Raw genomic sequence first — 26,826 nt, 5'->3', positions numbered from 1 at the left:
CAGACACAATATGAATCATGTTCAAAGTTCCTACTAGCAACATTTAAACAATATTGTCCTGATGCAAATGACTAATACAAATTCATTATGATATGTGTGCTTGAAAAAACATAATTCTTCTTTCTGTGGGAGGTCAAATCCTAAAAAGTGCTGAGTAATACCACTTTTCACAGACCTTACAGAATATGTGGGTATTTAGTATATCTCAAGAATTAACTCTTTGAGGAATAATAAAAAGCCTGCAGCTTTTACTTTACTTCCTGTCTCCAGAAAGATCTTTGGAAGACTGGCAATTCATTCTCTGCATTTAAAGAACTCTTAAGATTTCTGAGAGAAATAGGCTGAAAATGTTTCATGAAAAATAGACTGCAAAACAAACTCCATCTCATAGCAGTCTGTCATATAAAGCACGTAAAAACTAATGTACACTTTAGTGGTTGTTAGGGCCAGATGGAACTCTGAAATTTTTCTAAAGAGATGGATATTTGTGTACTTTCTGACCATTTCCGACTTATTTGTGTATCCATCTTGGAATACTGATTTCTGCCATCTGCTCCAGGGATTGGCAGCTTGTTGAATGCTGTGCCCTTTGTACTGCTTTATTTATATCTATTATTGATTCACAATCCATTTGCTGAAGGAAGCCATTTCTGAATAACATGCTGGACCATTCTGATAAAAAAATTGATTAAAATTACTTTTTCAAAGCCAAATGCTTATCCCCTTCAACCATGAATATATGCTTTAAACAGATGACCTGACTATGCTTTAAATAGTTTCTGTAATATGACTAGACAAAACCTCAGATAATTATTCTGTTCTATACTTAGAGAATATCTATTAGAAGATGCTTAATATTCCCTACTTCCTTGAAATAACCTATAAAGCGAGGAGTTGTCCTTATGCTATTATGTCTCCAATTCAACTGCCACGTAGGAATTTACAATATCAGGTTTTTGTGACCTTGTTTGCAGCACACACACCCAGTGTGTTGAAGCTGAGCATGTGTGGACTCTGAACTGGGCTCATAAACATTCACTAATGAGTTCAGGGGCAATAGCCAGTTTTCTAGTCAGCAGTATTCCTGCTTCCTTCCCATGCCCTTGCTGGAAATTTTTTACCTCTGATCCTATATAGAGTATGTAACATATGAACTTACAACATTCAAATATTAATCCAGAAGAGGAAGTTCATAAATGGCACGTAGCCCAGTCATACTTGCAACTGTATTGCTCCTGCTAGTGACAGTCCACAGGCCTTGTCCCAAGTGTTCCAAGAGTTTAGGATGAAGGCTTATCACAGGAACTTTCCCCAGGTTTCTCAGAGCTTTACTTTTTTTTATTTGGCTGTAACAAATTTTTTTTCTAAGGACAGGAGACTATGACTAATTTGTTTTATGTGTAACCACAGTTGTTATATAGATACTAATAATTAGTATTTATTCTGTGTAGAATTATATATTTAAGACTCAAACATGGTGTTACAGGGTACAGAAATAGGGGCCTATTAAAAAAGCAGGAACTTTGAGAAGTAAGGTAGAAGGCATGGGATAATAAGAGATGGGGCACAGGCACTGGAGACTCCAAGGCTATAAACAACTTGCCAATGCTCAGTTGAAGAAATACAAACCTGGAGCTGGTCAAAATTACTCTTTGGGATAAAAAAAGAGAAGAAAGAATGAGTATATGAAATAAACAAAAAGCAAAACACTTAAGATGAACAAAAAGAAAAGAAAACATAGTTGCAAGCCAGTGAAGAAAAAGCAAGGAGTAAAACTTTATTATAAAATATATAAAAAGAACCCCAAGTGAGAGATATTTCCAAAAAAAAAAAAGGAGGGAAAAAAGAAATCGTAAACATCAACATCATACTCCTGCAGGCACAGGACTCCAGATGCTGATGATCCACTGTGCTCCCTCTAGCAGGTGGAAGCCACAAGGGGGTAAAATGTCAAGCATGACACCAGGAAGAGGGGTAAGGATAGGTACCATATAGTACCTAGCATGCTTAACAATTTTTACTGTACTGTTGTTATTGAGATTTTCTATACAGTTTCTTTATTTTTATTTCCTTTGTATTCATGCAATAATTAGATTTGTACTGATAATAATTCTTGGATTAAATTGCTAAGGTTGCAATTAAAATAAAATTGGTGTGACTCTAAACATATGGTGGATTTATTTTTGCCCGTAACAAGATTTTGCACGTAACAGTTTCTGCAGACAGTTGTTTCCCCATGTTGAAATGGCAGCCACTTGATGGGCTGCTGGATATCAGCCAAACTTTGTGGTGCTTTTCACCAGGTCTTTTAATGCATCTGTGATGTCTGATCTTATTTACCACAAAAGCTCCACAAAAATTCTTTATTGTGACTCAATGCAACAAATGCTCTTTAGCTTCTCTTTGAGAGCAAAGTTCCACATCTACTTGGATTTAAAAGTATGATCTGCAGAACCTCAATCTCACCTCTGGTATGAAAACAGCTTCTTTGTACAAGGAGGGATGAATCTTTTAAGCTTCTGTTATTTTTTTGCTCTTAGTTTCTATTACTGTCTTCTATATGGACTCCTTCAAACGCATTGTTTCTCTTTGGAAGCTGGAGGAGCCGTATGCAACAGGGGGTTAGAATGGTCTCCACAAATGCACAGGTATTCACTACCTGATGTCTGCCACCAAACTCTGTTATGACTGACTTAGTTTCTTAAATTCTTTGCAGCTCAATTCTCATCTAATAAATGGCTATTTATTCCTTTTTCAGTGTCTTGATTCTTAAGACCTTACATTGAACAAAACAATGACCATTGCTGTTTAATGTATTGGGCAGCATAGAAGGACAGGACTGGATTGTCCAGCTGCTTTATTCTAGACATCAGAATCACAATTGCTGGACAAGAACAGAAAGCAGAGCTTACTCAATGTTTTTATTGGGGAAAGACCACCCAAAATATGAAAAACTCTCTCAAGAATTTGATCAATTTGGTGTTTCCTATTTGTTCCTTCTTCATTTCTTGAAGCTTCTTGAAGCAACTCACAATTTGGGAATCTCTCTGAGATTCCCAGAAGATTCTGTTACCAGAAGTGCCATGCAATTACAGCTGAAAAGTAAATGGTGTATGTGGACAAAAGAAAGAAACAGCAGTTAGAGTAAGCCAAATACTGTGAATGCATTGCGCACTTTCTATTTAAACCAATGCTGTCTTCTAGTTCAATTACTGCCAGAGTGTGGCTTTGGGCAAAGCAATTTTCTGCTCCACTTTTTCCATCTGTGATCTGAAAAACAGAGTGAAGATGGGGGGACAAGAAGGTTTAAAACCACTGGGGTTTCCCCCTCTTTCTAAAAGCAAAGAATCACATCTGATCCTCTTTTTCCATTCGAAGGCAGTACTCTTTCACATCTCTTTACCTCTGTTGGAGCTACAGGAAGTTGCCTTTCACTACCTCCTACTTTAGCCTCTGCCTCACAAATGTGGCTCAAGCTAATGTTCACAGAGCACTTTGAGTACCTCAATGCACAGTATGGTATCAATACAAATAACACCTCATAGTATTTCTAAAATAGGAGTGATCCAGACAGAATGGGAAAGCAAATAAATGGCATTCCTGTCTTACTGTTCTGGTTCGTATGTACCTCATTACTCTGAATTTAAAATTGCTTTCCATTCACTTTAATTATATTTACTGGTGTAAGTGCCAAAATACATGCCCTATTACATCAGTATGTGTTAAAAACATGCAAGAAAGGAGCTTAATGCTCTTTAGATGTACTCCATTAGAAAAGAGACTGGCAATGAAAATTTTGGATTAATATTGAATATATAAGGTTGTTGGGAGGCCTTAGTATTTAGCTAGCAATTCATCCCTAGATCTAACTTTCTTATTTCCTCCTTCCATATTGGTAGCTGTATCTAACATTATCTAGGCCTGCATAGCAATTTTATTTGCATTTCAGGATTGAAAATAACAGTAGAACTGTGTAATTGCTTGGCAGGAATTGAGGCCTTGCATTTTGAGATAGTACAAAAAGGAACTGTGTTTGTAATAAAAAGAAGCCTAGCAGTATTGTAGCATAAAACTATGCATTTTTTTTTTTTTATATTCAATGTGCAAAAAAAGCAAGATTGGTACCTAAGGCATTGCAAAAGCTAGGACAGTGCAATATGCATTGGGTTCTACATGCCTCCAGAAAGTAAAACTAAATGGTTAATCTTATAATGAATTTAAAGACATCCCTTCTTAATGATTTTAAAATATAATGGAATTTGGTTTTGTTTGCTATGTAATTATTTGGTGATGTAACATTTGATTCAAATCAGGCCCCTAGTCCTGTGATTCTTAGTCATGCGTGGACAGTCCCACTGAATTCAAAGGCATACATTCTTTTTTCTTCCTCTAGAGTTACTGAGGATTATGAAGCTGAAAGAATGAAAATATTTAGCTCAGAGGCATATGTGGCTGTATAGATATTCTACTATGTCTGGAATTTGTATGGCAGAACTGACTCATGCTCTAAATCAGTCAGCCCACTTTACCAAAATAGACTAATAAGAAGACTGATCAGTAGGTTCGAGCATTTCAATTATTTGCCAGTTACTTATTTTATTGAGTAATTTGTTATTGAAGCACAGTCAGGACTAATGGAGAAAGGGAAAATTGAATTAATACATGGTGAATGCATTTAATTGTCCTATTTTTTCTGTTTTAGAACAAATCGCTATAAATTTGCACAATATGCTTTTTTAAATTTCAGATTGAAAGGGGGGAGAATAAAAACAGCATGCATAACTGCTAAAGTAAATGCTAATTTGAATCAGTGCATGGTTAACAGTCTGTTGACCAATTTAGGAAAAAATAATAGCAAAAACCCAAGTTAGCTATAAATCCAATGAAGACAGACTCTTGCCCTTATGTAAGCACTGCTGGCACAAAGCAACCCTAAAGCTGATGTACCCAGAGATGGAAGAAGCATCCTGCATCAATATGCTTTGTTATTCCAATAGATTCATATCAGTTTAGCATTGACAAAGCATTGCTTAGATCTGATATCATGTGTCCTGGGGGGCTGGGCACGATAATTCATGGGAAAAACTGAGCCTTTACTTCTTAATGAATGATGTTTTGTCTTGCACTGTGTTCGTGTAACGCTCAGCATTATGAGGGACTGATTTTGAGTGAGTCTCTGCCTTCTGCCATAACAAAGTGAATAATAGTATAGTAATGACAATAACAGCAATGATCTTCCAAAAATTATCCTGGATTTGGGGTTATTTCATTATGAGTTAAACATGATCAATCCTTCACAAATATTGACAGGAGTGTCTGATACCTCAGGACTGTCAGAGAGCCCTTGTTTTTCTGGAGTTGCTTATGGAAAAAGTAATAACATAATAGTCTTTGAATATAAATTGTTCAGCTAACCTTTCTCACAAATGAATTGCAAATCACTGTATTAGTAGCAGAAATTCAGCTCCTGATCAAAATGAGGTTAACTTAGCAAATAATTCTTTCCTGGGAACGTATGTGATTTTTGAAAACAGGTTAACACCTTTACATCCACGAGTTTACAGTCAATTTCTGTGAAACGTAATATGTAAATAATTTCCTGCTTCAGGTGGGAGGCATATTCTTCATTACCACATCCATTGCCAGAATTTTTTTAAAAGGTCATTGCAGTGCTCATGTTTTTTATCACAGTCAGTTCAGTAAAAATGAAACCAGTGACCATATATGGTAACACAGCCTGATGCTCACGGCATCTAGAGCACAATGTAATCAGGCAGCCCTGCATGTGCTCTTTGAAATATTTCTCAGCAGTATCATCTGCATAACTGAGTACAGATGTTCACAGAGGATCCCCTGCATGTAAACTTTACATATTGAACCTATGTGAAGTGAAATGTACAAGCTTATGCAAGGTTTAGACACAATTTCTGCTCCTATGCTTTTGTGTTTCAGGCATTATTCCCTCTCTACAACTGCCTGGAGGGAGGCTGGAGCATGGTGAGGATTAGCCTGCTCTCCCAGACAATTTGTGATAGCACAAGAGTACACCAGGAAGAATTTCTTTATGGAAAGGGTCATTAAACATTGGAATGAACTGCTCAGGGAGGAGGTTGGGTCAACATCAATGGAGGTGTTCAAGAAATGTCTGGACATGGTACTTACTGCTATGGTTTAGTTGACATTGTGGTGATCAGTCAAAGGTTCTACTCAATCTTACAGGTCATTTCCAATCTTAATGATTCTGAGATTCTGTTTGCAGAAGTTAAAAGATAGTCCCAGAAAACACAGGCTTATGGAGATAATTCTGGGTGCTGGATTCCAAACAGTGCTGGGCATCAGCTGGAAAACCACAATAAGATTATTGTTTGTTTATTTCAAAACTAAAATATGACTGAGAGACATATACTTTCCTCATATTATGATAGAACTTAAACTGATCACAGAATACATTAAGGAACATCGCTCCAATGGATATTTTGTCACGACCAGTGAGTTTGCTAATGAACATTTGGAAGAGTAGAAGTAACAAAGTGACAAAGCAACGTCCTCCAGCTGGACCACCTACGCAGTAGGAGAAACGAGGTGAAATTCCTGGAGGAGTTTCAGCTGACCTTGTCCGTAAAACGGAATTATTCCTTGGCTTGGGATTCCATATCGATTTGGGATCACAGTTTACAATGACGAAACCCAGGAGTAACAACTTTTGCAACTGGGTTTGAGGAACGCTTAACGTAAAGGGCGTGTTCCAGTTACTGTCCTGTGCAGTGCCCAAGGCTCTCCCGGGGAAGCACGGACGTGGATGCCTGAAGGGTGGAGTGAGTACAAATCTCAGCTGAGCTACCTTCACAAGGCATCACCTAGAGGGATCTTCTGTTGCAGTTTTCGGTGGGGCAGCGCTGAGCGCGAGCTGTCCCCGCTAAGGCAGAGCCGCTTTTCGCCCGGAGGCTGCGGAGCCTCTCATCTCCCCGGAGCCGCCGCTCCGTCCCCTCCGCCGCCGCCACACCCGCCCCGGGCTGCGCGCTCCTCCCGGCCGCCGCGGGCGCTCGATGGCTCCGGGCCCGATTGCACAGCCCTGAGCACCGGAGTGGCCCCCACACTCCTCCTCCTCCCTTCCTCCCCTCCCCGCGGCGGGCGGCGGCAGCTCGGGCGCAGGGCCCGCCGCCCCCCCGCGCTGAGGAGGGCGGGCGGACGGGGCCGGGCCCGCAGAGCGGCGCGGGAGCGCTGCGGCCGCAGGTACCGCGGGCCAAGGGGCCGGGGCGGCAGCGGCTGTGCCAAGGGCAGCAGGGCCAGCGGAGCTGCCGGTCCTGCGGGGCTGTGCTTGCCCGCAAAGTGCTGGCTCAGCCCCGGAGCCGCCAGGTGGGTCGGTGGGTGACACTCACGCAGCCCGCTCTACAGCCGGCGGCCGGGCGGCTCCCGCAGCCCAGCCCAGCCCAGCCCGTGCCATCGCGCCCCGTCCCGGGGCTGCGGGGCAGCTCTCGGCCCCGGGAGGCAGGGAAGGGGAGGGGAGCGGAGGGGAGGGGGCGGCAAGCCGGGCGCCGCCCGGGTGTCGGAGCGGCCGGGGGTGTTTCGGTGCCGGCCGTACGGATCCCGAGGCTGCGGGAAGGGCTTTGGCATTTACTCCTACCGAGGTTCCATGATTTCGGGCTCTGGTTTTGTATTTCCGTATAAAACTAGGTAATTAGGAGTATTTTGGGGAGGGGTAGGAATGTTGGACATTCTGATATCTGAAAATGTTATAATGTAACCTTTTGCGGTTTGAATTCCTGGTTGTCTGGATAGGATACTGACTAAGTTTACACCATATAACTGGTAAAAACCTTGCGCAGGGAAATAGAACCTGTAAAGTTGTATTAGCGTTGACATTTTCGAATGTGGGAGAGAGTAATAGGTGTTGTAAGTTTAGTTAAGAGTAAAGTTCATTGAGATATGGGTGGAAGGATGATAGAAGATAAAGAAGGCAGATATGAGTTGAGTCCAGCTCTGTTTCTCTAAGTGAAATGTGATATCTTTTGAATTTTGGATTCATTAATTGTAGTGATTCTTTGAGTTTGGGGTTTGATTTTGTAGCATTAGGTGTTTGCAGTTGTGACCATGAACTTACATTTATTTTAGTCTCACGTGCCAGAAATGTTTTCCTTGTCTTCTGAAATAGACAAGCTATGCTGTATGCTTTGGTGTTTTCCTGCAGGATATGTAATAGTCTCAATTAATGTATGAAATAACAGTTGAGACATAGAAAACATATTACTTCTGGTTTTGTGATGAATGGAGCTTGGGTTTCTTTTCCTGATGGTTTGACACAATGAAAAGGAGGTGGGGAAGGAAGCCAGTTTACTGTTACACTAAGTCTAGCCATACATTGAAAACTTGTGCTTGATTATGGAACATAGGATTGCAAAATATCATAGTCAGTAAAATATCTGATTTACTAACTAGTTTGTGATGTTGTATGCCCACACATAAAAAACTTTCCTAATCAATGCAGGATGATCTTCTGCTTTAAGATTCAGAACACCCTAATGAGGCAGGAGATTAGAAACACCTTCTCACAGAAACGTTTTCAGATTATGGGTTGTTTGTTCTATTCAGCTTTTACCTGTCTGGTTTTTACTGGGTTCAGGTAGCAGAATCTTTAAAAAGACACACAGTATCTGTATCTTTTACATTGCAGACCAAAAAGGCTTGAAACCTCTAGGCAGTTACATTTTTGAGCTGTTTTGGAGTTTTCTTTGGAGAACAGCCACATAAAATACCTAGAGAATGAACCATTCCAGTGAGGTATGTCAGTGATTTTTGCTTGGATAGTGATCTCTGATCTGCCAAACAAGTCTCCTGCAGAGTTTGCATCTGTGAGGGCTTCTGCTGCTGCTGCTAAATTTCTGTGTTGGTATTCCAGTGCAGTTGAAGTCTAATCATAGTAAAAGCTGTAGTGATTTTCAGGAAAAATATGTGTCCTTTTCTGGGATTTCAGTATATATGCAACAAAAATTCCCTGTGGCTCAATTTAATGCTAAGCTAGACTAAATTCAGCATTTTTCTTAACAGAAAATTGGTAGCTAAAATCAGCCTGCTTTTTGGATAATCCATATACATATATATCACCTGCTGCTCACATATATATATATATATATATATATATATATATATATATATATATATATATATCACTGTAAGTCCATTTAACATTTTAACATATAATTTCATTTCCTGAAACTTCTGTCATTGTGATCAATAAAACCCCAAACAAACAACAAACCCCACTCTGTCAGCATACTTAGTTGGTGTATTTTGTTTATATTAGATGAACAATATTGTCTACAACATTCTCAGGACTAAAGCTATATTCAGACATACATTGAAACTGTTATATGCTATTGTTAGTATGCGGATGTTTATACTTGTATGGTTTTCATGCAGTTGCCTTGTTATCACATCAGGTTTCAAATCTGCAAATAAATAAACCCGAAGTATTCTATGCATTTTTATTCAGACTGAAGCTAATTTTTTTTTTTTTTTTGAAGTTTACTTAGACCAGTTTTGGGGAAAAAGGGAATGCTTTAAACTCACATTGTCAGTATCAGATATGATGATATTTTTCTGACTATTAGAAGCGTTGGTTAATTATTTATTTGCAATTTGCCCAGTTGACTATAAACCAAGATCTGAGATCCCTATAATGGAACCAAGTTTTATTTTTTTGACTGAAACTTTCAGAAATGAACCTAAACAAATATTCAAGAGTTGTGAGGTCCTGAGGGGTCAGAGTATGTCAGTAGTACCCTCTGTGGAGCTGAGGAAATTGTCGCTTGTACTTTTCAATAACTGAATGTTGCTGTTTTTTGGTTTCCTGGGACAATTCTTCTCATGTGGAGATAAAATATAAAATGATAATGAGAAACGTGAAAGCAAAGTGCATGTACTTTTAACACAAAGAATTAATGTCTTCCAATTGAAAAAAAAACTTTTAGTATTTTGCATTACTAAAACAGCTACTGCATTTTCAGGCACTTTGTGCAGGATATTTTTCTTTAATTTTGTCAAGCTTTGTCCTCCAAACTTCACGCAAATCATTCTGCATTCCTAGAAGTCATTGTCTTGCTGTTTCTTTCACACTTCAGCAAATGTATATTGTGTTGTAGCTCTTGTCAATGTCATTGTTATATATGAGGATTGTGGGTGGTCACATTCTTTGAATGAATATTTTTAAAACCAGGAAGCCCAGAGCAAGAATTCTGATAGATTTCACATAGGTCTTTGTTGCCTTTAAGCTTTATTGCACTTTTCAGATACAGAGTAATTCCTCCAAAACTTGGAAATCAATAGCATTTGATAAGCATTTTGGTAGGAAAGTCAGTCATTTGGAACTGTTCCTGTGGGAGTAAACAAGTACTTTGTGTGGGCATCATTGTTCACAGAACATCAAAATACAACCCCTTTGTTTTGCAACACAAATGAAGTAGCTGAGAAGTTAACAAGAATTCTCTTTGGGCCTGCATATTTGTTGTTTAGTACAGCTTGAAACACTGTGGGAACACTGGAAGACCTCCATATGTGGAGCACGAATGGAGATGAATTTGGATTGCATCTTTTACAAGTATAAATGCTACCCTGCATAAATGCCACCAAATTTTCAGTGAGAGAATAGACACATAGCATTCCAGTAGCAAATTTCTTCATCCAGAGCACTATTAAGAGGAAAGACTGAAAGAAAAGTGTCTTGTTTCAACATCTATGATTTCAGAGTCATGTTTCCAAGCAGAATAATTGCATACAAAAATATGATGTAAGTGGAAGTTGTCCTAGCCTGAAATCTTCAACAGTAACTAAAGGAAGTGGTTCTGCAATTGCCTGTTATTTTTTGTTCCTCGCAGTCAGATTCTTCTGTTTGAGATAAACATGTGATGCAAATGTGTACATATTTTTAAATAAAAAGGAAGATTTGTGAGGGAAACTGAATCCCACTGTAGCATAAAATATGCAATAAAACATGTGAGTACTCAACCATGAGATTTATTTCCTGTGTTTTTCACATGCTAATGCACTCAAAATTTGATATTAAGAGTTATAGTTCTGCTAGATTTAAAGGCGTTAAAATTTTGGACCTTCTCTGTGTCCTGGTATTCTTTTCCATGTGCTCTGAGTCGTGTGATGACTTTCTCTTGTGGCTGGTTCTTTGATGACTTTCTCTTGTGGCTTGTTCTTCCAAACTTCTACAGAATGTCACTCTTGGTCCCATCTTCTCTGTGCCTGGCTTCAAATTTCTCTACTGCTGACTAATGTAACATAACACTCCAAAATACCTGACTTTTTATGGCTCTGTATTAATTTTGGATCAAAAGCACTTGTCAGTTTCATTGCAAGGGTAATTTGGCTCAAATTGGAGTGACCCATCAGTGACAAATTCAGGTATGTGTATTGAAAGACTGGGCTCTGGTTTTGTAAATTGTTCTTCAACTTCTTCATGAAGTATTTATCAGTCAAACATACCAGTGTTTCTGCTAATGTCTTCAGGAGAGTTAACTTTGTCTCTTCCTCCCCTCTCTTCTTCTTGTCTCGATGCTGAAATTTCCTACATTTGTATGTTTCTTTGAAAGTGCATACAAGAAAGCAGTAAAAGAGAAGCAAGTGAAATTCCCAGGTTTTTTTGTTTGTTTGTTTGAGTGAAAGGCCAAGAGTGATAAGCACTACTGAACATAAAATATATGCAGAGGGGTCACTGTTATGTTGGGATCTGCAGTTACTTGTTCTTGCTTTGTGTAGCTCCATAGGGCAAAACTTTAAATCTTGTGTATACAGAAAAAAGGTACAAGTTGGCTGAATGATGGGCATCCTGCCACACAAAGGATGTGGAACTACTGATTCACCTACACTGATGTGTTTATTTAGCTTTGCCTTCTCTAACTGAAGATTTTGAGGCAGACTTTGCTTCTGTGAGTTACTTGGTAATAGTTTGTAGAAGTCAGTAAGTAAACTGAGGCTGCTCTGTCTTTCCAGTAATTATAAACTTATTTATCTGTTGAATATTCTCACTCCAATATATTTCCAGTGTCTAAACTTCAAACTGATTTAAGCTGAATTTTTAGTTCTTTTTTATTCCTCATGAAATTACTGAGATTCTGTAATTGTTTATTTAAATTAGATTATTCTGTCTGTGCTTTAAATTTGCTGAGCAGTCATATCTCCCATTGGAGTTTGAAGCTGCACTTTTTGCCTTCTTCAGACATGGGGGGCCTCTGGCATAAACAGTACACTGTAACTATTGGATTTTGGCCTATGTTTCATTCGGTAGTAGCTGCCTTTGGCTGGTGCTTTAAGGTTTTTCTGCCCAGCTGGCAAAGACCATCATACTCAGTTTCTCTTGTCAGAAGTAAAGCTGGGCAGCTTTGTTTGTGTTTGGGAGACACTACACAGGTATGTGCAAGGATGTAACAAAGGTTTGAGCATCGATGTCTCTGTGCAGACAGCTCAGATGCACTGCTAACGATCATCCCATTAAACTTTTAAACAGTGCTGCAGGAGCAACATTGATCTCAACTGTTAATGGCTGGAATTAAACGTGTCAGGCTGGAAGGCTTTCTCTTAAACGTATTGGTTCCCTTGCTAGGCAGATGATAATAAACTTTGCTTTCTGAAGAGAAGAAGGGTGGAGTTGAAGTCAGTTGAAATATCACTGTGGTGCGGTGAGGGTCATGTTGAAGCTAGCAAATGTACTTCAGCTCTGTTTTTCAGCAGTGAGATGGTTATGTCATTGATTGTGTAGTCAGCTCAATGGCAGCTGCTATGAAAACACTGGTTATTATTGCTGGTCATTTTTTCATCTTAATCATTACTATTATTCATTATTCTTCTCTTACTCATAACTGTCAATGAGTAACAGCAGTAGTTTCTTAGAGGAATAATATGTACTTGTGTCTCTGCTAGATTAGTCATTGGTACAAAATTGAAGCCACAGGTTTATTATCTTATATCAGATATAGTGCAGAATTATGTTAATACTTATGAAATTAGAAAAATATAAATAATTTTATTTAGGTAGGTTAAATGGCTCTTTATTTTCTTCACTACATAGTAGGTGTAAAGACCCTCATCTAGATTGTGTGCAGCTCATCCCCAAGCTGTATGCTTGTGTTCAGCTTTGCACTGTGAGCACTGTGCTTTTTGATCTGTTCTCTGCAAAACCAGGATGCTGCAGGAGAACTTAATGCCCTACATTCTCGCCCTGCTTCTCCCAAGTTTGTGTGCACATGCCCTGCTTTTATCATTACTTTGGAAACTTCATAACTATCTCTGTAAGGGGATACAGACTTACAGCTTATTGAAGGGAACCTCAATAAGTGTTTGCAATAAGATTTTTTGTATAAGGTAGGGAGTATACTGCTTTCTATACAGGTTTGTGGTATCAAGGTTTGTTTGTTGATTAACAGTGGAGAGATCAGGTCTGGGAAATCAGGGGATTTTTTAGGTTTGGTTTTTTTTTTCTGCATAGACAGTTCTGTTTCTATAAAGCTAATTCTTGCATAATATTCAGCCTTTTAAATTCAGTCCTAAAAGTCTTTTCTTTGAGAAATGCTAGTGTTAGCCATGTTAGCAGGCATTCATTATAAAGATCCACATCTTCACCAGAATATTTTTCTCTCTTTAATTTAAGCTAAAATTAAATAAATAAGTTTATATTGGTTTTGCAACTGTGTGCTTATATAATTATAGTGTTTCATTTAGAATCAAGTTACAATAATAACTTGAGATGGTGTTTCTTAAGGCTTTGTCCAGTCAAGTATTAGAAACCTCTGAGGGTTCAGATTCTGCAATTTCTTAACACCAATTCCAGTGGCTGATAATCCTCACAGTGAAAATCTTTTTTTACTATCAAGAGGGAAGCTTTCTTGTTCAGTAAAGAATCTGTCTTCATCCTCTTGGTGACCTTCCCTTTTGAAGGCTGTGAGGTCATCTTAAACCTTTTCTTCAGCAGGCTGAACACTGGTTCACCAGGAAAAAAGTAGTTTGGATTACTCTGATATCTACATGTACTTTTTATTTGTTTTCAGCACCAGTCTTTTAAAGACTGATTGAAAAGTCTATGCTTTTAAAATAATATGCAACCTGTATTTCATGTCCTACCAGAGTAAGTTCAAGTTGAATGAGTTTTGAAAGGAAATGTTTTTTGCCTGTGAATTTTAGTATTAAAACTGTATCTGGAAGCTAGGAGAATGGATTGATAATCCTCATATCTTGTATTAGTAGTATTGTACAGGAATTTTTCAGAGCAGTTGAATCACCTTTGCCAGTTCTGCTGGTTGTTGGATAATTTTTCTAGAAAGTTATTATGGTTATGATGCTCCTTGAACTTAGTTTTTACTGGTTTAGAATTAAACTGAGTTAACAAAACAGAAATGAGAAAGGTGATTTCAGTGGTTAAATGAACCCATTTGTATGGTGTATGTGGTGAGTCTACCAAATTGAAATGGTAGCACATAAAGAGCTAATAATATAAATGGAGGTCCAGTCTTTTTTGGTGGGCTATTACTTAATGGCTATTACTTAATTAACATTGTTGGTATTGCAAGACTTTGGAATTCTTGTTTTCTGTAGAAACACATGTATCTCATGTGCTTTCATTCCTAACAATGATCTTAGTATTAATTATTTTCCTAGAAAACATCCTTTATCCAAAAGCCCGGAGCAGCAGAGAGACAGTTTTTACAATGAGGAGAAATTATCTGCTAGGTAAGTGAAGTGCCAATGTCTGGCACTGCAATGATTTCAGTAGGGAAAGCAACTGTGAGTTGTAATCCTGAGATGGACATGTAAATTGGATGAGTTGCTGTGGTAGTAGGTGGTTTAGAGCTGGTAGACATTAGAACAGGCCTTGAGTGGGAGAAAAAAGGGAGGATTTGTGATTTATACAAGTAATTTTCATGCTGAGCAGTGATGAAACTCTACACTTAATCCTACTTTTTTTTTTGTTTGTTTGTTTCAAAAAATGTGAAGATAGAGCTACATTCTGTGAGTGTTCTAGGAGTGAGATAGCTGATAAACCATGAACTTCTACATACCTAGGCAGACAAAACATGTAATGGTATAATGTGCTATGTGTATTTAGATCTGCTTGCCGTTTTATAGTCTGTTGCCTTGTCAAGCTGCTTTGTATTTTAGGTAGATTTGAAGTGACAGTTCATTATAAAAAATTAAATGTGACTATTTTTTCTTTTGTCAGTAAATTTTACATAAAAATGTATAGAAACTGGTAGAGGTAACCTTCTGCTCTGTTTCTGTGCTTGTTGACAACCTGAGTACTGAATTATTTATCAATGCTTTATATTGCCCATCTACTATTTGAGGGATCATTTTACAGTATAATATTGTAACTGCCTAGGAAAAACTGTGTTCAGCAGTCCTAGTCACCTCTGAAAAGGATAAGTTGCTTGGGAGTTTAAAATATGGTTGACATTTTACCAGAATCTTCCTGACTGTTTTTATTTGTGAGGCCTACAGACTATTGTATTTTGATGCTATATGGCATTTAGATATTTGGGGGTTAATATATCATTAGAAGTACTTTCCATCTAGGTTTGCTTATCAACAATGAAGAAATTCCCAAAATATTCTGAGAGAGATAAGTAAAACATAACTTCTTTTGAACTTTGAGTTTTGAAACAATCTTTTCAGGTTTGGGTTTGGGGTTTTTTCCAAAAGAGATTATTAGAGGTTTGCTCAGCAATGAAATTCTGAGGGCTTTTTATACCCTGCTTGGCACTGAGAATACCTAAAGTGTTTGAATAATATGTCAGCATTTATATTTATAAATATAATCAACAGGAGTTGTTAATTGTTGGTTGCAGCTTTTGTTGCACTTTGTTCTTGATAACAAAATCATTATGTTTGAGGTCAGTTGGTAATTACTTTCATGTATATGATTATGGACTAGAAAACCTCACTTCATGCAAAACAAGGTGAAGGAAAATCAGTCCTGATTTATTCAGAAGTGTATTTAACTTCAACTGGCATATTACATCAATACCATTATCTAATTTTTAAAAACATTTGGTATTATTAAGGACAACTAAATAAAACTGCTATAGTTTGCTTTTTATATTAGGCTTTCCTTTCAAATTTTCATTTTAGTAAGTCAAGCATGAGTATTATCTGTGGTATGATTGTTGACTTTTTATTAACTTTTTTATTTCTTTTTTTGTTTTGTTTAGGTGTTCAAACTTTTGATTTGCCAGATATCAATGAGGAAGAAAACTGATTAATGCAGTTTTGGTAGTTCATTGAATTTGTTTTCATTCTGCACTGTTGGGAGATTTGAGGAAGATTTCAAGGAATGGAGTTAGCTCACAGCTTACTACTTAATGAAGAAGCATATAACCAGCTTGGTGAATTTCAGAAAGCAGAGTTCATTTTTGAATGGTTACAGTTTTTGGAAAAACTTTTACCAGTGACTAGCAGAGTAAGTGTAACGAGACTTGAGAAGAAAAACCTGTCTTTTTATTATTTTGTTTAAAATCAAGGAGCAGTATGCAATGTTATTTGCCTCATGTCTTGTGTGTACAAGTAATAAAAGCATATTCAGTTTAGCAGCAGCTTTCTAAATGTGATAAATTCTTGGTCACAGCCCTTGTAGTGATAGAGCCACTTGTCCAATTAAAGGAATTTTAATTTTAAACTCCTATTAATACTGCAAGATTTTGCAATCCCATTATGATGAATGTCAGTAATGCTCCCACCTAGCGTTGCATGATTATTTGATGTTTCTCTACAAAGCAGGAATGTAACATCTTTCTCTTTGTTGTTTTTTAAAAATTTTCCTAGTCAAATGATAAAAGATCTGTTTCCAGCCAACTCTCTAGTTGTTTGATTCACTGTTTAGTGTATATTAAGTAGGTTATGTAGACATGCAAGAGTGAACTAACCAAAGTAATGCTATTTAAGGGTTGTTATTTGTGATGAAAATATGTAAATGAAAAACTGTCCCAGGTTGTATTTTTGACAAAAGTATTAAAAATGGTATAAGACTGGATAATTGTTTTAAGGGAAGTTCCTTCTTTTCTAATGCTCAAGTTCTTCTCAGCTTCTTCTTTGAAGTTCTTTTTTGCTACTAAACTTGCTATATATATATATATGAATTCTTTTATTTTAATGCAGGCATTAAATAAAGAAAAAGTAGCTTTGTTTGAGAAAGATTTAAGTATAGACATGCCACAGGGAAAATACACTTGAAAGGCTACTAGCAATAATTGTGCTCTGAAAAAAGTGTTGGGTTTTTTAAAAATAATGAAATAATCACAGACTTGAAATGTCTTTAAGTATAAAAATGCAATAAAATGTTAATTTGTTTTTCAGAATGTCATTATCAGAATGGTAATAATGAAAAGTAAAAATAATTTACATTAATTATCTGTAACTGGCTTTTAAATTTAACTGAACTTTAACTGGTTACTGATTTTATTTCCAGGCTGATATAAGGGAAAACCAGAAGAAATTAGTTGAACAATTGACTTCTTTATTAAATAATTCACCAGGACCTCCTACCAGACGGCTTCTTGCAAAGAATTTAGCTGTACTTTATAGCACTGGAGACACTTTTTCTGTTTACCAAACAATTGACAAATGCAATGAACTCATTCGGAGTAAAGATGACTCACCAAGTTATCTGCCTACTAAACTGTAAGTGTGTTTTTACCCTCAAGCTTCAAATCCAGTAATAATGAGACAGGTTTAAGTGGTGAGATGCATCTGAGTTCACTACCACAAAATAGGTAGTAAAAATGAGGATTGTGCTGGTAGTCCATGTTATATTGTGCATCAGGAACCAAAAGACACCTGGTGGTCTCCAGCCAGACAATTAAAAATGAGGCCAGGGAGAATACCAACACTGGGTAGCAGAGTTATGAGAGAGCAGGTGCTTCAAAAAAAGGAAAAGGTAATAGTGCTGAGAAGAGCAGTAAAACAGACAAGTACTATGCTAGGTATAAAAGATGACTGCTGAGTACATTTCTTAATTGAGCTGGGAAACTGGATATAGTTAAAAACATCTGAAATGCTTGTAACTGAATACTGAAAGCCTAACCCACAGGGTAGAGAAACATGAACTGTTAGTTCAGAGAGTGAAGACACATCTTTGTGTGCAGAATTGTTACGAATAACCTTCATTCCTGAAATTATGCACATCTCTCACTGTGTGAGTGAAACAAATTAAAGATGAAGGTAGTAAGGATGAGATAGAAAAACATCCTTAATTTATCTTTATTTATCTTAATTTGTCTTCATTTATTTTCAATTATCCTGTGCATTAATGATATGGTATTGAAAGCAGAGCAGGATCTTTCTTCCTCCTTTACTTCACATGCTAAATCTGTTTCTGAAAACACAAGATTCCTGAAAACAGATTTTGCAACAAGTCAGTTATATTTTGTAATACCATTTTTTTGTTTCCTTTTTGTTCCAGTTGGCCTCTTGTGCTTAAATCTTTTGAGTTAATGCTATAAAGTGTCTTAATCTTGCCGAGTAAATTACTGCTCTATTACATTCTTAACAATGATATGCCTTAAGATTGGAGTTGAGTTGCAGTATGGGACAGAGCTCTGCAGGTCTTCCTGATTCAGCTGTGGTGTGTGGCACATTGGAGGAAGTGGATGATGTCAGCACAGCAAGGAGAGATGTGGGAGGCCGTTAACAGTAAAGCAGAAATGGGAGATAAGCAAAGGTAGAATGCAGAGTAGTATCTGGGGGAGAGAGAGAGGTGGCAGTGTACAGAATGTATGTAAGCAGTGGTAAGGAGAGGAAGAAAGAGATGGAGAAAAAGGTAATTATAAAATACTGGTTTTTTCAATAAAGTTTTGGTTTAATGGATTGCTGGTAGAACTGACATGGAGACAACAGGCTGCAAAAAATAATGCAAACTACAGAATTCTGTGTTGAGTAAATTCTTTCCTCCCAGGCTGGAAATATGTGAGATACCTGGTGTTCAGTGTAGAAAAACTGCTTTTGTTTTGTTTTGTTTTGTTTTGACCTTGATTAAAGTGTTGTCTGTGCCATCTGTTCATATTTAGCATGCATGCCCATGTTGTCTCATAGCAACACTTCACCGTCAGTGTTCACAATATGTTGATACACCTGGGAACTCCTTTAAATACAGATTCCAGTAAACTGGTCTCTTATCCCATAGATTATCACTTTTCTTCTGTCATATAGGTGGAAGATGAAAATATTTTAGGCAAGCATTTTAAACGCAACCTTAGTTAGGTGCTCATCTGCTGATAAAACTTGTCATGATGCAAATGATCTACCAAATCAGATAAACAGGTAATGCAGCATGAAGGCAGCTTATTACTTTATTAAGGATAATACCTGTGATCATCAGATGTTCAATTTAGAAGGGAAGTTGGAAAATTGTAATTTTATGCCCAGGCACACCATAAACAAAATTTAAATCCAAACTGTTGATGTGTACTGAGTTGGATAAAAGCAATAACAAAAACCAGGTTTTAATAAAGTAATATTGTCGTATGACAAGAGATAAAGGACACTAGGTTTGTTTGTCTTACTGTGCATTTAGACAATTACTGTAAATATTAAATGTATTTTTAAATTAAGAATATATTTAGTATGGCAATTTAAAATTATATATACATGGAACTTGAATTCAGTTGCAGAATAAGCAAAATGTTTTGTTGAAGGAGGTGCTGAGCATATTTAAGTAGGTCTGGAAAAGACCTGAAAGCTGATTAAATATAGAATTCTTTTTCTCCCTGTATTCAAGAAATTTATTAGTTATAGATCTGCCAATATGAAACTGAAGTGTTTTCATTAACTAATTATTCAAAGGAAAATGCTCTTTCATTAGACACCTCTTTCTAAAGGCCAATGAGCACGCAGAGTCCAATTTCTAATTCTCAGATATTTCACCTGAAAGTTAAATTCAGAATCTGTCTGCAGTGAAAAGGATATGGGTTTATAGTTTTATTTCTTCAAGGTATTTTCTTATTATGTTCTGTCATACATAAATGGCAGAATGGTAATTACTAGACCATTTACAGTCTACTACTGTCAACCATCAAGTTGTAAATAAACCTGTCCCAGACTACTTCTGGCATCATCTGCTGCAACATGACACAGAGCATGCAAGAATTTGATGTTAATGTTTAAAGGTGGATATGAAAATTGTATTCTTCTTGTAAAATGTACTGGAAGATTGTATAACCCGAATTCCTGTATTATCCAAGTTACTTTAGCGACCTTTGTAACTGCATTTCTTGTAGAGGGTATGTGCCACATACAGACAATTTTTTTCCCCTTTTGATGATCCACTTGCATTTTTGGTTGTTAGTTATTTTTCTGTTTGCACATTGATTACTTCAGTCGTCTTAATCCCTTTCATCTCTTAGTGCATCCATTTTCACGCGTCTTTGGATTTGCTTTTGTTTTAGTGCTGCGGTGGTATGCTTGGGCTATTTATACAAAAAATTGGGAAGAATTTTGGGAAACAGTTTTACTGACACCGTTGGGAATGTGCTTAAAGCAATGAAGAATGCAGAGGTATTGGAACAGCATGTTTAAAAACAATTGGAAAAATAAAAGGATTTTTACTGTTGGTAGCTGGACCAATGAATAAGAGAAAATGCATGATACCAAATTACAAAAAAAGTGTTGTGAAAAGTCAGATAAAAATCAGTGTCTAAATTCTAAAGAAGTACTAGAGTTAATGGATTATGACTATAAAAAGATAGATCACAGCTTTTCTTTATCTGGTTTCATGAAAGTACTTGATAAACTAGAAAATTTAATTGCATTATTGATGTGAACATTTTTTCTATAGCTCATACTTTATGTTTTGGGTTTTATACTTACAATTATTGCTTTTCAATAGAACCTAGAATTAATATTTTCATTTGCTTACAGAGTTTTGGGGTGAGTTAGCTGCTTTAACTTAATTCAGAATAAATAGATCTCTAAAAGACCCAGCCATTATTTTACCTGTTTCAGTAGTTGGCGTTTTGTATTTCCAAAGAACTTAGGGTTACAAACCTTTTAACATTTCTCTTTTTCATTTTTCAGTCTCAAGGTCGTTATGAAATCATGCTTAGTTTGCAAAATATATTAAATGGTTTAGGAGCTGCTGCTATCCCCTGTCATAGAGATATTTACAAAGCTGCCCGATCGTGTTTGACAGATCGATCCATGGCTGTCCGCTGTGCTGCTGCAAAGGTAAACTGCTCCAATAGCTGTTATAAGTAGCTCCCTGAAACATAAAATTGTGTTTTGATGATTAATTAACATGGAAGTTAAAACATTGTTTGCTTATCTCTGTTGCTTTGATATTATCTTGGCAGAAAAAATTCAATTAATTTTAGTATGAAGCAAGGTGTTCCTTTTGTTATGGATAATTTGGTGTATTATGTAGCAAATTAAAACTTTTGCTGAGTGCTTTTCCATGTCAAAGCTTTTATTTCTCTTTTTTTTGTCTAGTGTCTTCTTGAACTGCAGAATGAAGCAGTATTTATGTGGAGTACAGACCTGGATAGTGTTGTTACCTTATGTTTTAAATCCTTTGAAGGTTCCAATTATGATGTACGATTAGCAGTTTCAAAACTTTTAGGCACAATATTGGCTAGAGCTCTAACATCTAAGCAGATAACAGGTAAAATATGTGCTTTCTTTGCTGATTCCTCAGATGTAAAAATCTGTCAGATGACAAGAAACTCTCAAACTGAAGCCTGAAGTGAAATCATGTTGTATGATTTTCCAACTGTTCATATCTCTGGTTTGGTCATTTTTCTAACTTTTTTCTTGTGAAATGCTGTGGTTTTGGTTGTATATATCTATCTATCTGTCTATCTATCTATCTAGCTTTATAAAATAATGAACAATGGAAAGTAGTGAGTAAAATGTTTTCTCTGCTATGAAATTTTTGTATGGAGAGAAATTAGTAACTTCAGGAGTTTGAAAGCCTGATTAGTTTAAGCAGTTTAAAAATAACTAAGATTTGAGGCAGTCTATCTGTCAGACTAAAAAGTTAAGGATACCTTCAAGCTGGTTTTCTGCAGTAATCAATAAAACATCTGGATTGTCAGCAGATAGCTGTATAAATATGATTAGAAGCAGAAAATAGCAGGCAGTTTTGTTCACACAACAGCTATGTAATGGTTTTTTCTGACAGGCAGTACTTGAATTAACAGAAGCATCCTGGCACAACCAAATACTTTGTGTGATTCAGACTGAGTGGTTTTAGTCTTAGAAGCCCCAAGCTAAATATCTAACTGTAATCTAAGTAAAATATAACAGGATGCAGGATAACTGTGATTCAGACTGATTGTTCTGCTTTTAATGGCAACAGAGAAGACCTTTAGTGCAATAACCAGAAAATTACAAAATGACATGCCTTTAAGCCCAACTTACTGCCTTTCAAAATACTTGAGACTGTGTATTTGTGTTGTACACTCTGAAGTCTTGGTTCACAAAGTATTTCCCCCAGAAATTTTTGAGAATTACTGTTACAGAAAAACCCCAGCACTTATCTTTTCTCAATAAAATGAAAAAATAATATTTTGATCTCTTTATAGACTCATTAGTTTCCTTTAATCTATGTAAGCAATGTACTTGTTATTTCTAAGGCTCTAAGATAAGGTTATATAAGAAGCTTATAAATTATTTGGTTGGCTATTTCAAGGAGTTTTGTCCTTATTTTAGTTACAGTTAAGTGGGACAGAAGCTAGATGGGGACTAGAAGGGGCTGGGGAAGACATGGAGGGAGCAGTACATGAAGAAATTTGTAGTCCTGAAACTTGTGCATTGTGTCTGATAACCTGCAGATATCGAGGAGGTTTTGTTTAATTTTTTTTCTGGACATCTTTATCTCAAATCCTCTCACTCCTTTTCTTATTTGAATCCTTGAAAGAGAATGAAAAATGCAGTGAAAAATTTAGGTCAGTTCACACAGTGTGCTGCCTTCGTGCCAAGTTTACACGTACATGTCCCAACATGTGTTTTAAATGAACTTTCTATCAGGAAATAAAACATTGGAATAGGAATTGGGGATAGATAATTTTCCTAAACAATTGCAGGCATATTTTATTTTTCTCACTCTTTTAGAGAACTCTCTTAACGTTAAAGTGACTTGATATTTTTTCTAACAGTACCTGTAGTTGTGCCTTTACCTGGCTAAGTGTAGCAGAGAGGGATCTGCCCTGTCTGAGGTTTGGAATAGAGGTTGTCTTTGCTGGTAAGCTGCAATATGTAGGAGCCAGGGCTTTCATGGAGCTGTGGGTGGTAGGAGTAGATCTTAGAGACCTTTTTGCAGAGGGAGCATAGATAGTAAATGGTGAGGGTGGGTAAATGTAAGTATGAGTATTAAATAATGGCTTAAACTACTTAAAGGTAGTTAAAGCAGAAAAACATGAGAAATATTGTGCTTTGCTGGAGCACTGAGAGGTAAAATGTCCTAGGTTCTTTTGTGAAGTTATGCTCAAACTATTTGAATTTGATTGTGCTGCTGAGTTTGTCCAAATTATTTTTACTAAATTAAGAGAGTTGAAACTCTACTTCTGAAATGAACTATTCCTCTAAAGATGTACATTTATTCTTAGCATCCACCAAGCACAACTTCCGCAGAGTCTCTTTGGAAGATGTGATGGAGCTATTGGGAACTGGATTTCTGCGTGGAAGTAGTGGATTTCTGCGAGCCAGTGGTGATATGTTGAAAGGGACCAGTTCAGTCAGCAGAGATGTTAGAGTTGGAGTCACCCAGGTTTGGATTACATCAGTTATGATTTTTTGAGATTGCTAAACATTTCTATAATTGCTTTGCTCTGTATATGTCTCTTCTTTCTTTTTTTGTTTTATTTTTTTTTTTTCATTCGTAATGAAATGTATATATTTGAAAACAAGGATTTAGGTCTTGAGTCACTGTAGAAGGAAAAGAAAAAAAATTCTGATGTTGCTTATTGTTTACCTGAGAGTTTGACATTTTAAAAATTAAATATGTGCTACTTGTGAAAGCGTCACATTTTATGAATTACTAATGGGTGATATAAATAAATTCCTCAATTTTTAATTTAAAACATCTTTCTTTAAGTTTGAAAATTGAAGGAAGAAGTTACAAAAATGTTTGAACTTGAAAATAGTTTCCTTCGGTGTAGGGGATTCCAAGTCTAGTTCTGAAAGGATGGCTCTGCTTTGAGTAATGAAAAGTAAGGAAAACAGAATTTAGTGTAAACAGCCCAGCATCTGTTTTGCTGTGTTCCAGGATGCTCAAAGCACAGAATCCTGTAAACTGAACAGGACTGAAGCCAGGCCATGTAGTGCCTGCTAGTAAGAACAGTATACCTTTTTCAGAAAATGTCAGGTTGGCTTCATCCTGTAAATATTATCTTAAAAGTAAACATACTGAATTGTAGATATTCAAATGGGAAATCTTTGAATCAAGACTAAAGGTCATGATGTACATTTATGTATCAAATAGCTGTGATTATTTTAGTATGTTACAGCTCCACAGCTGTATGATAATAACCATCTTTGCCAGTAAGGCAGTTTGTCAGTACGTTTCAACTTCTGTGCAAAAGATCTTCAAATTAGCTTGAGTTGCTGATACAAGCTGCCAGTACTGCACTGAAACAGCTACAAGGTGCTACAAACTGTCTTCTGTGCTCAGGTCATAACTTTTGGCAGAGAGAACAGAAAAGCTGGGGAGCAATAATACCTTGACAGCTATTTGCCTAGAAAATACATGCCTCTATACATGGTAATTTTATTAGTTTTCCAGGAATATATCAGATATCTCAGTTCAATCTTTTGACTATTTGTACTGGCTTTTGGAAATTGTCTCCTTTTTCATGTATATCTATGTTAACACAGTAGTTCCTGTCCTAGATGGTACACTCAAACTGTACTAAAGCAGTATAAATAGTGCAATGTTTCTACACAAAAAGCTTGAAAAATTGTGAATTTATCATTGCTCGTGAATAGAAAACACTGTTATAAAATGTATTAATTAGTGAATTGCAGCTTATTGTGAATTTAAAAATACAAAAGACTCTGAAGATGACTTCTTGCATATGGAAGATGTATATTTGTTCAAGCCAGGTTCAAGACAGAGTTTAAAATGAAAGCCATGGCAGTTAAATTCCTCAGGTTTCAAAACTGTAAAACCAGGGTAATGTACTGATGCACATTGAAGCCTAAATAGTATTTGTCAAGAACAATAAGCTTCTAACAGGATCTAATAGTATAATTATTTTGCCTACAGTAGTTCCCTTTCTTTTATGTAATTTTGTTGTTAATGTTAGACACAAGACAAAGTATGCGGCAAATACAGAAATTGATTGATATAAGCAGTAGTTGTGAACTTTCTTATGAGGAATTTTGTGTGTTCATTTGCATATTCTCATTTTTTGTATTACATTTTCCTGATCTATTCATTACAAAAATCCAACATATGCACATAAAAGGCAATTGTAGGGGAGCTTATTATGTGGCAAAATAAATGGTCTTGTGGTGATTCGATTTGTAAAGTGATTCTGCATTCTTTCTCTTTGTGATGACAAACATAGTCTTTTTATGGTACCTCCATTGCAAGGCAAACTATTAAAATTCATTGGGTTGAAGAACAGTGCTTGGGGGCTGCAAATATTCCCTGATTCAGACCCTTTAATAACCAGATTTTCTCTGGGTTATGGGTTATAGTTTTGTAACACAGTAGTTCTTAAAATGCATTCATACATTAAATTTGAGTTTCATGTGCAGAATGTTAAATAGCTGGAAGCTGTTGTTCAGTGAGACCAAACACAATGTTTTACATAACAAGTGCCTGTGCAGGGTAAACTGCCATTTCTCACACTCTGGAATGAGATTACATGGGCAAGCAGCTTGAAATAACTTACATCAGGCTGCAATATTACTAGTGCAGAATCACAGAATATGCTGAATTGGAAGGGACCCATAATAGTTTTGATAGCGATTTAAATTATATTTAAGAATTAAAATAATATTTAGAAATAAAAAAATTGCAGATACTTAACAGTGAGAATTTACATGATTCGTGGTTGCATAAATGTATAAATAATTTCAATTTAGTGTTTTAGTTCTGGCTATGTGAAGATTTAAAAGAATAAGTATGTAGGATAGCTACCAGTGAATTTTCAGATATTTTGCTCTGAAATACATTTCTTTTCAAATCTCTTTCAGGCATATGTGGTATTTGTCTCTACATTAGGATCACAATGGCTTGAAAGGAGCTTCTCTGCCTTCCTCTGCCACGTTCTGGATCTGGTGTCTCAGTCCCACCCCAAGGCTGTTCAGAGCCCCATGGAGGCCGTCGGCTGTCGCCGCTGTGTCTCCTTCATCCTGCGAGCTACAGTGGGAGGCCTGCTTGGGGAAAAGGCTCAGATTGCAGCTGCCAAGGAGATTTGTCAGGCCATCTGGAAACTGAAGAAAGTTGTAGGTATGGGTCTAACAAGATTATTGACTCGGGCCTTTGTTTCTCCTTTTTTAAGTGATTGTCCAACTACCTAATCCAGAGTCTGCAGAAATGGAATATATAGTGCTGATTTATTACCATGATAATGTAGAGAGCTTTTCATGGACTGCTTTGTTTTTAGCTTGAGCTGGTTATTTGCTTGTGTATGTCAGAGCTTTTGTATGTGTGTACCCACGCAAGTATATACAGATTTTTAACTACTCCATTCCTGGCAAATGTAATTTTAACCACTAACAAATGAAATAATTGCAGTAATAATATACAAACGGTATTGTAAAGTAAGTTAAGTTGGCAGATAATGCATGTCTGGTCAGATCCTGCCTTTCTGTTCAGAGCAATTGACACTACTGAAG

At 36.6% G+C, this 26,826-nt stretch overlaps 1 protein-coding gene across 4 annotated transcripts in view; it reads left to right on the top strand.

The window, feature by feature from the left end:
- The first annotated feature begins 7,178 nt into the window (after positions 1-7,178).
- HEATR5A (HEAT repeat containing 5A) overlaps positions 7,179-26,826 on the top strand; it is a 62,217-nt gene continuing 42,569 nt past the window's right edge. For 3 of the 4 annotated variants that reach the window (XM_079310206.1, XM_079310205.1, XM_079310203.1), the window contains exons 1-9: positions 7,315-7,356; positions 14,653-14,724; positions 16,203-16,450; positions 17,456-17,667; positions 20,430-20,538; positions 21,058-21,207; positions 21,469-21,640; positions 23,586-23,746; positions 26,182-26,437. In XM_079310206.1, coding sequence (XP_079166332.1) covers positions 16,325-16,450; positions 17,456-17,667; positions 20,430-20,538; positions 21,058-21,207; positions 21,469-21,640; positions 23,586-23,746; positions 26,182-26,437 — 1,186 coding nt within the window. In that variant the 5' untranslated portion in view covers positions 7,315-7,356; positions 14,653-14,724; positions 16,203-16,324. Of the gene's footprint in view, positions 7,357-14,634; positions 14,725-16,202; positions 16,451-17,455; positions 17,668-20,429; positions 20,539-21,057; positions 21,208-21,468; positions 21,641-23,585; positions 23,747-26,181; positions 26,438-26,826 lie in introns of all 4 variants that reach the window. The other variant, XM_079310204.1, reaches the window with a different exon arrangement.

This window comes from Erithacus rubecula (genome assembly GCF_903797595.1).
Source record: "Erithacus rubecula genome assembly, chromosome: 6".
NCBI lineage: Eukaryota > Metazoa > Chordata > Aves > Passeriformes > Muscicapidae > Erithacus > Erithacus rubecula.
Note: the sequence above shows the minus strand (reverse complement) of the source record. Positions and strands in the feature narration are given on the sequence as shown.